The 11,849-nt window shown below is 34.3% G+C and overlaps 1 protein-coding gene across 1 annotated transcript in view; it reads left to right on the top strand.

Moving 5' to 3' along the window:
- Positions 1-10,378, top strand: part of LOC131153592 (ALBINO3-like protein 2, chloroplastic) — an 85,690-nt gene extending 75,312 nt beyond the window's left edge. Inside the window, exons 6-14 of the mRNA XM_058106006.1 lie at positions 3,365-3,424; positions 3,683-3,748; positions 3,897-3,944; positions 8,333-8,509; positions 8,602-8,657; positions 8,747-8,864; positions 9,105-9,194; positions 9,599-9,708; positions 10,021-10,378. Coding sequence (XP_057961989.1) covers positions 3,365-3,424; positions 3,683-3,748; positions 3,897-3,944; positions 8,333-8,509; positions 8,602-8,657; positions 8,747-8,864; positions 9,105-9,194; positions 9,599-9,708; positions 10,021-10,177 — 882 coding nt within the window. The 3' untranslated portion in view covers positions 10,178-10,378. The remainder of the gene's footprint in view (positions 1-3,364; positions 3,425-3,682; positions 3,749-3,896; positions 3,945-8,332; positions 8,510-8,601; positions 8,658-8,746; positions 8,865-9,104; positions 9,195-9,598; positions 9,709-10,020) is intronic.
- Positions 10,379-11,849: the final 1,471 nt, after the last annotated feature.

Below are 11,849 nucleotides of genomic sequence, written 5' to 3'. Positions count from 1 at the left end.
TCGAACTGATGATGGCATTGGTTTGACTCGTTTAAGTCTCTGAGGTTGTCGACTCTCGACTGTTGATGGAGTTGTCCCCCATAGTTAGCTTGGTTTAGGAAAAACCCACCTTTGATACCATGTTGAAAATGAGAATGAATCAATTGTATATTCAATTGTGTATTCTTTACATACTCGGGTCCCTATTTAACATGTACAAAGAGAATAAAATATGGAAAAATAGAAGAGGACACAACTTGAAGTTGAGATGTGTAGTTTAGCTTCGGTGGGGGGTCTTAATTTATAGCCTCTGGCTTGTGGCAAGATCTCATGGTAGGTGGTGGTGGCTCACCCACCATGGTAGGTGGCCGTCATTCACCAACTGTGGCCGTCGTTCACATTGCTGGCTGTCATTCACCAATCGTGGCCATCGTTCACACTATAAAGATTTCTACACTTATCGATTGGGAGAGGAGTGAAAGGGTTCTCTAGATGATTAAGGGTAGGAATTAGAGGATCAACACACCCCAGGGGGCTGGGGGACATAAATCGTCAATGGACTCAAATAGATGCATCGGTGTACCCAACATTAGAGAAATAAGGTGTCCCCTAAGAAGAGCTACATCAGAACTGACGTAGTTTCTATGATTTTGGGGACCTTAACATCTATACCCTCTTTAAGTTCTTAAGTACCAAAGTTTCGATGGTACATGATGTAGAAGGGAATTTGGCCCCCTGGGACACTTGGAGGCATACTACTAATTAAAAGCCAATATGTAATGATAGCATCAAAAAGGTTTGGGGAATGCATATGAAAAAGTAAAAGACCAAGCTCTGTCAAGTAAATGCCTATTTTTCGTTTTAGCTACTTTATTTTGTTGAGGAGTATGCATACACAATAAGTGATGAATAGTCCCTTTGTCCGAGCAAAAAAATTGAAGCTGATATTGAACAAGTTTAAGTGGATTATCACATCTCAATATTTAAATATTGAATACAAATGCATAAGGAATTAGAGGCAATTCATGTTAAAATCCATAAGGAATAAGAAATTTTTCACTATAATTACTCAATTTTTTAATAAAAAATTACTAAAAATAACAAAGAGAAGGAGAAAAAGATGGAAAAGGAGCCAACCTCATCCTTGTAAATGCATAAGGAATAATGGACACTACATTGAAACTACATGTTTTCATTACACAAATCCGTTTTGTAGGCTTAGTGATAAATTGCTACTTACTATAAATTATCATTCCTAGTTATCATAATATCAATGCTAGCATAAACACATTTACTTTTTCTCAATATGACTGCTTACTTTGAAGACTTGACTCACATATTAACATAATAAGGCCCTTAGTAGTCAAACACAATTCACAAAATTCAAACATAAATCCTTTTTCTTGAAAAGATACTATGGAACAACTTGAATAGGCTTCTCAGATGAGATTTGAGAGTCATCAAACTTTTGTTTAGCCCTTTGGACATTGCACCTAGTTAAGGAAGTGGCCCTTGAGTTTAAAACATTCTTTGCCTTGATGTTGTCACCTGGTTGGTGATCAATCAATCATTGTCATCAGTTCTCTCCTTGGCATTTGCTGAAAATGCCAGTATTAGTCATTAACTTAATCACGCACAATGAATCTTGCTGAATGTACTTTCACATGTTGATTATGCCATTTTAGTTAGTTGAACACTTGGAAAGGATGACACAATTATATCAAACTAATAGACTTTTGTCTAGATTGTTTTGCCAAAAATTTCCTTGATTACTTTGTATAATGATGTAAATTCCATATGTTGCTTCTGTGAAGCATCATATGTCAGGAGCTTCCAATATACTGAGTGGAAAATGAGAATGAGTAAGCCAACTAGTCAGAATCGGAAGATGCTGTTCATAGTGATCATATGATAATTCTCGAACTTTTGATTTGGTGAAGGGTTAAACTTGAATTTAGGAAATTTGATTTATTACAAAATCTTGATTGTGCAGTTATGATTCATAATTTTCTTTTTCCGTGAGCACTCACAAATCCAGTCAGTTGCTCAATATGTCTTCAGATAGTGCCTGAAGTACCATCTCTTTTATTTCTTACATCACCCACTAGTTGATTGTCACAGTGATCTCTACCTTGTCTTGCCACTATGTAAGAAGATGGAGGAATCTAAGCAAGAGTATGATACTAGCACCAATACTAAATGATGTGGTGGAAGAGGGAGGGGAAGCAAGTTTAGCAATTAGAAACAACAAAAGATGGGTTGAAGGTAGCTAAGCTTGTTCTTGTGATTGCATAAGCAATAAGAGAAATTTAATCCAAAATATAGCACATTTCATGACATAAGACTCCGTTTGTAGATTTAGATAATTCATTACTCTAGACTCTCATTTCTTAGGCACTGGCCTCAATGATATCATAAATGCATTTTACTTTTCCTAGATAAGACAAGTTACTTTCATGACTTGAGTGGTGCCTGTCAATATGCAACATGCCCCTAGGCAGTGAAACACAATTTTAGGGTCAAACGCAACTTCTAGTCAAACCTCATCATGAAAGACAATAGCCGATGAATTGTGGATGATTCTTAAATGAGATTTGAATATTAATCTTCAAATTTTAATTTACCTAGTTTGTAATGTTCTCAACTGTTTTAAGCAAACAATCTAGTTTGTTATTGGTAGAAACTAGAAAGTATGTAAACTCGACATGTGCAATGTCTCCGGACAATGCTGCAGAACCAATATGATCATGAGCATGAATATATGTCATATACTATCCTAGATTGACTTCTTCCTAACTTTTGGTCGAGGTTTTTTGACTTGTGAGAATGTTTGATGCAACAACTATGTCAACAGGTTATAAGGTTTGTTATTGCCGAATTTCTTCTGTGCTAATATTGTTTTTATACTTTACAGTTGATTTGTTCTTATAATTTTATTGAAGTGTAATCTTTGAACATCATTACTTTTTGAACCTTTGCTTTGGTACCTCACTAGATTAATCTTTTATCTTGCCTGAATTTTTTGTGATCCTTGGGTGAATCATACATCAATCTTTATTTGGTAATTGATATCTATCTGTCATTCTTGCCTCATTGATTACTATCTTAATTTCTGGGAATAAATGTGTAAGCATTAGAGTCATCTTTGTTATTTCATCTACTTGGTCTACAAAAGTTTTATTAGTACCATGGGTGCTATGGATTATTTGAGAAATTCAGTCTTAACAACTTTGATGGTTGCACTGGTAAATTTTGTGGAGAAAATAGGTTGCCTGTGTTTTTTACCTGACTTAAACTATGATTTTTTCTACAACTATAGGCGATGTGTTAAAATTCTTGAAGTATTGGAAAATCTTTTGTTGATTTTGTTATATCATTTTTTCAGCTTTCTTTTAGGACAACTTCAGTTGGAAAGATGACTGGCTTGATTGGCTTATTGGCAAAAGTAAGTAGATAAGTACCATGCATCATATGTCTTATTTGAATGATGGTACCTTATTTTTGTCAAAATTTTCGATTGAATATAGCTTAGAGTATTGGAACTAGTTGGTTGATCAATTGTTGTTAAATTTGGGGAAATGGAAACGTTGATGGTAAATAATCTCTGGATCTGCAATGCTACAACTCGTTATTTTTTTCTCTTTTCATTGTTATTGTGTTTTGTGCAATGAGAAAACTAAGATTTTTTATTTTTATTTTGCAGTACTACAAATTTTATTTGAATTTTTTGTCTCTTCCAATATTTTTCATTGGGTTCTGTGTTCCCCAGGTAACACGCTTTTCCATATTAGATACCCCCTTGTTTTTATTATCAACAAGTGGTTGAAATTCTTACTTTGTGCTATTTATTTTGTTTGCATTATAATCATTTTCCTCATAGTGCATGATTATTGTTATATATGTGCATTTTTATGCAGGGGAGTTTGGTTTATTGGGTCACAAATGCTACATTAACAAGTATTCAGGTTGGTTTGTGCAATTTATTGTCTTTTGTGGAGAGATTAATGTTATTGTGAATTGAATTTTTAATTTGCATTTTCTTTTATATTTCCAAGATTTCTTTCATAATTTCTTTAGATGTTGTTTGCCTTTATCTTCTATGTTATTTTTTAATGGATAAAAATATTTATTGTTTATATCAAAGACAATGGTGGATCTGCTGAAGAATCAATTTGACTATCAGCAATTGTTTGCTTGATTTTGGATTAATTTGACAAAATCTATTGATTTGTTGAAGTGGATGATGGATCTTTCCAAGAATCAATTTGGTGATAACTGTGCCACACACGCATGATGACTAACAATAACAACAAAGAGAACCACTACCACGCCTATGCTCCAGTATATAGGATCTGCTATGCAAATATTACTCACCATTCTCTTTGGGCCTGGGCAAGATCTCATAAAAATGGATGGGTCACCAAATCCTCTTTTAGCGCATTATCCAACTTTATCTAATTCTATACATCCCCTTTGTTGTCTATTGCCTTAATCAAAACACTCTGCCCCTTGGTTCTCTATGTGGTCTAATTTGGAAGTACGCTAAATATATTAAGTTGAGTTCCTTTCTCTTTGTTGTCTAACAAAATTTTCCGTTTAATTTCAGAGCTATTTGTTTATCACTTAGCATGGTAGATGCTTTCATCCATTTTATCTATTTTAACTAACCTGTTTTAACTTTATCTTCTACAATCGCCCTCTGTACTTGAAGGATTGATCCAAGTTAAATGAGATCTATTGTTTTTTAGAAAAATTTTCGCTGCTATTATTTACAGGCATTGTTTTTCTCAGAGTTTTTTTTAAAATTATGTTTTATTGACAGATTCTATCTTCTTTTCACGTAGATTCTAAAGCTTTGTTCGTCTTTATAGCTTGTTGTCAAGTTTCTCTAACAAAGGGAATTTGATGGAGGATCATTTGCAAATAATTCTAGAAAACCTATTCTGTTTGAAGATATACAAATTAGGGGTTTCATTTCAAATTAGTAAATATTTTTTTAGGGGTTTTCATGGTTATTTTGGGTATGGTGTTGGGGTTTGTTAAAGGCTTGATATACATTGTTGGCCCACAACCTAACAGCTTAAACTTTTAGGTGAAGTGGTAATCCTACATGGTATCAGAGTTGGTTACCAGGAGGTCCTGGGTTTCAGTCTTATTGCTCGCATTTATTGTGTGGTTTAAAAATTATTGTACTTTCTGTAATGGGTGTTTTTTATGGTTTGTTTTATCTTTCCACATGCTGTCAGGCTGCATGTGCAGGGGAGTGTAAAAAGGCTTGATATGTGTTGTTGGCCCACAACCTAAAGCTTATAGGTAAAGTGGTAATCTAACATGGTTATTTGTTGTTGAGTACTTTTCTGTCTATTGGACGGTAATCAGCTTTAAGCTCAGATTTCAGACTTTTTTCCCTCTCTCTCATGCTGCTCTCTCCCTCTTCTTTCTTCCTTCTTTCTTCTTCTTCTCTTCTTCCCCTTCTCCTTCTGTTTCTCTTAATATTTTTTCTGTTCCTGTTTCTCTTCTGTCCTCCATCACTATCCCCTTTTCAAGTTCTTATATCCTCTCTATAATGGGGGACAAAGGAACTAAGAACATCCATCAATCTGAAAAGCTCATCCAATTATCTCATTAATATTTTTAAAAACAATGAAAATGCCCTGAAAGAATCTCCCTCCATAGAAGAGGAGGCAATCATAGGATCATGAATGTGATACTCTTTATAACCTTGTGCCAAAGGTACAAAGGAAATCTCCGCAATAATTTCCCTATAATTAAATGCTTTTATACTCTAAATTTCTTAAAACCCAGCCTCCCATCCGATTTAGGCATACCACCTGCATTCCTGCTGACTAAGCTACTGAATTTTGTGTATGAGTGTATGTGTATCGAAGTTTTAGATTCATCATCTTTTATCATGCTTCCATTGTATGCTTCTCACGTATCAACAGTTTACTATGTTCATGCTTATGAGTCATGCGACCAATCTTGATGCTTATCAAACTGAAGGGTTGGTAAGCTACTAGGTTTCCTATTGTTGACTGGTTGAAATAGCAGCACGACCATCCTGTCACCATTACAAGCACAATGCTAGAGAAACAATTTGTCAAAGCTATTTCTTTACTTTTATATTTCATCTGCATACGATGCTTTATTTGCAGCTCCAAAACAGCACTTTAATCTGTTAATTAATTGACACACCCTGTCAGTTATGCCACTTCACCCAAAAATCTTAAGCTGTTAGGTTGTGGGCCAACAATGTATATATCAAGCCTTGACACCCCCGGCACGTGCAGCCCAGTTGCATGCGGAGAGATATAGCACTCATACTAGGAGGAAGATGATAATTTTTTAAACAAACTTCTAATAAATCTAGGCAACAAAACTAGTACCCAGGACCTCCTTGCAATTGTGGCTCCGATACCATGTTATTACCACATTATCTAAAAGCTTAAACAGTTGGTGGTGGGCCAACAATGTATATATCAAGCCTTAACACTCGCCCACATGTGCAGCCCAGTTGCATGTGGAGAGATAAACAAACAACAAATAGCACTCTTACTAGGAGGAAGATGATAATTTTTTAACGAACTTATAATAAATGCAGGTAACATGGCTAGAATGCAGCACCTCCTAGCAACTGTGGTGGCTCTGACACCTTGTTATTACCACATTATCTAAAAGCTTAAGCAGTTAGGTGGTGGGCCAACAATGCGTATATCAAGCCTTAACCCTCCCCCACATGTGCAGCCCAGTTGCATGTGGAGAGATAAACAAACTACGAATAGCACTCTGACTAGGAGGAAGATATAATTTTTTAATGAACTTATAATAAATGTGGGTAACAAGACTAGAACCCAGGACCTCCTAGCAACTGGGGCTCTGATACCATGTTATTACCACTTTATCTAAAAGCTTAAGCCTCTATCTGGGAGCACTTAAAGAAAAAGTGCTTATAGCACTTAACACTTAAAATACGTACTTATTGAAATAGGTGGTGTTTGGCTTGCATTGTTGTAAGTACTCATTAAAAACAAAGTGGTAATGTACAACCACTTATTTAGGGATTTTTTAAGTCATTGTTCAAAAGCAATCAAGGATTGCTTTTCTGCCACTTTTAAGTTGCACTCTAGAGAGCCGATGGCATCATTGTAAATTTCAACAAATTTAATGGCAGTGTCATAATTTAAAAGAACACCTTCCTCCCCCCTGGTTACTGGCTGTGTGGGCAGCCATTCTTTGAAGCCTCTGCCGCATGCTCCTCTGCACTTGCCGATCACCACCTCCTCGTGTCGCTGTTGCCACCTCTCGCTGCGGTCACTGGCCAGAACTTCCCTTGCCCCCCTTCCTCCGTCTCTTGGGCTTATGCATGAGGAAGGAAAAACACCGACAGATCGCCTTTGTTACCAGATGCTGCCAAAACTTCCCTTCCTCCCTGAGCAATCACCTCTATTGCTGATCGCCACCAAAACGTCCCTCCCCCCACTCCCCTGCTCACGCTTCCAGTGCCAAAACTTCCCTTCCCCTTCTGCCCCATCACCTCTATTGTTGAATAGCATCGAGACACTCATAGATCTGCAGATCTGAAAACTGAATGGCATTTTAGGGTTTGATTAATTTATTGATTAAAAAATTTTGAATTCTAGAAAATATATTACGAAATTAATAAATTTATAAACATAAGGTGACAATAATAATGTTGTAAATTAAGAAATAGTAATGACTCTATTGGGGTTTAAATAATTATTAATTACAAAATATTTCAAAATATTAATTTATCTAATAATTTATTATCAACATAATTTAACATTATAAATTATGTTATGTATTATAATATATTTATTATTATTGAAGTTTGATAATATTATTCATAGGATAATAATATAGTGTTTTTTTGTAGGATAAAAAATATAAGTTATTAAAACAATTATAATAAAAATAAATATCCAAACACTACTTATTTAATCAGCATTTGCAATCAGCACTTGTTTTAGATAGTACCAAACAACACTAATGATTTTCAGCACTTGTTAACAGCACTTATTAAAATCAGAACTTTTTCAGAATTGTACTTTTTCATAAGTGGTCCCAAACGATCCTAGCTGTTAGGTTGTGGTCCAAGAACATAAATCAAGCCTAAACATTCTTAATTTATGTTGCTCTCTAATCTCTATGCATTTTATATTGGTAATATCCTTTTGCTTTGTGATCTCAGGATTTTGTGTGTTTTTTTTTTTTTTTATGTTTTCGTTTATGGACATCTAAGTAGTAAGGGTAAAAATTTATTTTATTTTTCAGCAGTTTTGGCGTATAAGGGATTATAAAGCAAATTCTATTGCATTACACTTCACACTTGCAGCAATTATATCTAAACAATCCTGCTGTGCGCAAGAAGCTGGGGTTACCAGACAAGAAAGATCCTGTAGGAACTGTGAGTTCTAAAGAATTGGATGCACCTGATCTAAAATCATTGGATCCTCTAAAAAGTCAGGGCAAAATCACTGTACAAAACCTATCCCCTCAAGAACTGCTCAGTGTGAGTTGTTAAGAATGCAAAACCCATCTGTCATGTGAATGCTAGAGATGCCATTGAACTTTCTCACATCTTCATTTCTTGGTCTTAAACAGCTTTCGATCAAATTATTAGCGCAAGGGCAAAAGGATAGAGCAATTTTATTGCTGCAGTACATCCTTTATTTGTTCTCTCTTCCATTTTCTTTGTTTAATGATGAATTATTAGCCAACCCATACTCGCAATAAACTGTTATTACAGACTGGCGCTTGACAAGGATCCCGAATACATAAGAGCTTTGGTTGTCATGGGGCAAACTCTATTACAAAAGGGACTGCCAGCAGATGCTACTGAATATTTAGAGCGTGCAATCTCCAAGGTCTGGATTCTGAGGTTTCTATTTGTTGCTTTTATGTTTAATCCTGGATCTTAAAAATATGATTTGCTTGATTGCTTCTCAAACGGTTGCATTGGGATCTTGGAGGACTGGTTAATGATACATCATTGGTAGATTGCATTTTCTTTTTGGTAGGAAGTATTACCCCCCCCCCCCCCCCCTTCCCAAAAAAGAATATAAATATATGTTTACTGCATTTACCAATTCTTTTTTTCTGATCAGCTCTTTCTTGTTGGCCATCCAACTGAAGCTGAGGAGGTTGATCTTTTGATTCTTGCTTCTCAATGGGCTGGTGTTGCTTTCATACGACAGGTGGTCCTCAGCAATGCTCTTTCAATTTTACCACAAATCCAACATATGAAGCAATAATATATTCTAAGGATCCTAAGATCTTTTTAATCCCATTGTTTTTTTTCTTTTAATGTATAATATTGGGGAAAGGGAAATAGGGCAACCTTGGTATCAACGATGATGGTGGGGAGCCCTCTTCCTACTAGTGGTTTTCATGTTGCTGATCCCTGTTGGGCCCTACCAAAATGAACCTTATTTGACACATGGAACATCTTTATTTGTCCATATCCTTGGTTTATGGATTTAGGGTAATGACCATGCCATGGATGCTTACAAACTTTGTGTTCTGGGTTGGGAAGCATGTAAGTTAGGCTGAGAGCATTGCTTTGCCTTCTCTCAATTTCATATCCACCTCCGTTTGGCAGGGGAAAAATGCAGAAGGAATTGTACACCTACAAAGAGTGGCCAATCTGAAAGAGCCAGAGGAACAAAAAAGCAGAGCACATTATTTTGATGGGTTGTTATTGCTTGCTAGGTATGACTTTTAACTGGCTTACCAAAATTGTTGTAAAAAAATGAGTGAAATTATTTGCTTCTATCCTACAAACAAATGTGAGGTGGTGGTACACCAATCATCATGCAGCATGGGCTGCTTAACGTTTGCCCATATTATCTATCAAATGTTAAATCATTTAGTTTACCACAGCTCATAAAGTAGGATGCAATAAGGCACTTATTTTTCCTTGTATTAAACCCTCCTAAGCTGCAGACTCTACAGCTAAATGAAATCTTTGTACTGGCATTAGTGCTTAGATGCTGAGTTGAGAAACTTGGCTTTCACTTTCAGTGCTTTATACAATGAAGGGCGTAAAGCTGAAGCAGTGAAGTATCTGCGCATTCTCATTTCGTATAATCCGGCCTACAGTGAATTACTGGAACAATGTGAGAAGGATGACGATGCTTTCGTCAACGATCTAGTAAGCAGCAGGAGAGGCGATTACTGATTTCATTTTCCCCTACCTTTTTCCCATCTTTGTAAGTGTATCATTTGTATCTTTTTCACAGTTCAATTTTGGTCATCTCCTACGTTGTAGTCTAATGAACCTGGTTTCATTGCTGCCGTGAAATTTCATTGTTTGTACTCATTATATTTAGGCCTGATGATGCTGGGGCCTATTAAAGAATAAAGGATGAATCAGTCACCACATTTTTGTTTGCTTTTGATTAATGTTATTACAATCATTATGAATGTTTGTTAGGCACTTGCACCGGTATTAACCCTATGTTTGAGGACTCAGAAATTGGACCTTAGATTTCAATTGGGTTAATTTAAATAAAAGGCAATATAAAATTAAATTAGGATAAATTTAAAAGACATCCTTGATAGATAATTGGATGCACTGCTTACTTTTACTGTGAACTAACCCTAAAAAATTGGGTACTTTTGCCTGTCTATAACTATTTCGGTGTTTATTTGGCATTATTATTTAGGTGTTACGATGGCACAATTATGACTCTAATTTTTCAAATCATGTTTCCGTAACTCTAAAATATGGTCTTAATTTTTTATGAAATTGTTGAGATTTTCATTAAGAATTTTACTTCTCACTGCATAGAAGACAAATGACAATCAATTTATGTCTATTGTATCAAGATTAGAACATTTTATCAAAGTTTTAGCTATAAAATAAATTTTCTCTGAGATTAAAATTTATCCAAGCTTGAGATTCAAAATAAAGTAAAATTGCGAAGAATGATAGCAATAGCTTTTTGAATTTTGAAATTATTAAATCAAAAAAAGAGTAAACTTAGATCTTATATACAACATTTTATGAATTTTATTTATATTAATTAAATATGTATGATATAACTATTAAATTAAAATTATTGCACTTTATATATTGCATACCTATTTTCATTCCATTGTAGTTATAATATTTAAGTTCTAAATCTTACACTATGTCTATAAATAGTTCTTATAGTTAAATAAGAAAATCCCATGCTTTACTTTTAACTTCCATTATTTTTAAAACTGAAATCAAAATTAAGTTTAAACAATAAAATTTTAGTTGTAACCTTAATTTAAGACCTTGCTCTAAAACAGTGCCTTGGAATTGTGTTGTATTGTATGGAAAGGAATTTTGAAAATTACCAAACAGCCTCTTTAAGGTTTAAATTTACTCACAAAATAAACTTTTCACTAGTTGACCGTTAGTCAACCATTAAGCATATATGTAAAAATTAAATAAGATGTCAAATTTGTCATTTATTTTTCACTTATAATTCAATAGCTTAAAAAAATAAATAAATATTCAATTAAGTGCAATATGTTTTGAAAATTGAACACCTAGTTCTAGAGTTAACCAATCCTATTGGTTCGGGTCTATCAGTTGACATAAATATAATTAAATTATTATTTTTAAAAATTAAACATATATGTAAAATCAGTAATTTAATAATTCATAAAAATACTTAAATAATTTTATTGTTCTAAAAATTGTTATATGCAATTTACATGCTAATTAAATGACTAAATATATTTTTAAAAATATAGTTTAAAATTGACTCATATCATTTGAATGGTCGAATTGTTATTCATAAATGACATTATTTTCTATTTCTCCTTTTCTAGCGAGAAAATCAGCCGTACTATTGTTTTTCCTATATTGATGGATC

The sequence above is a fragment of the Malania oleifera genome, chromosome 4, assembly GCF_029873635.1.
Source record: "Malania oleifera isolate guangnan ecotype guangnan chromosome 4, ASM2987363v1, whole genome shotgun sequence".
NCBI lineage: Eukaryota > Viridiplantae > Streptophyta > Magnoliopsida > Santalales > Ximeniaceae > Malania > Malania oleifera.
The sequence above is the reverse complement of the archived record's forward strand: the minus strand, read 5'-3'. Positions and strand labels throughout refer to the sequence as shown.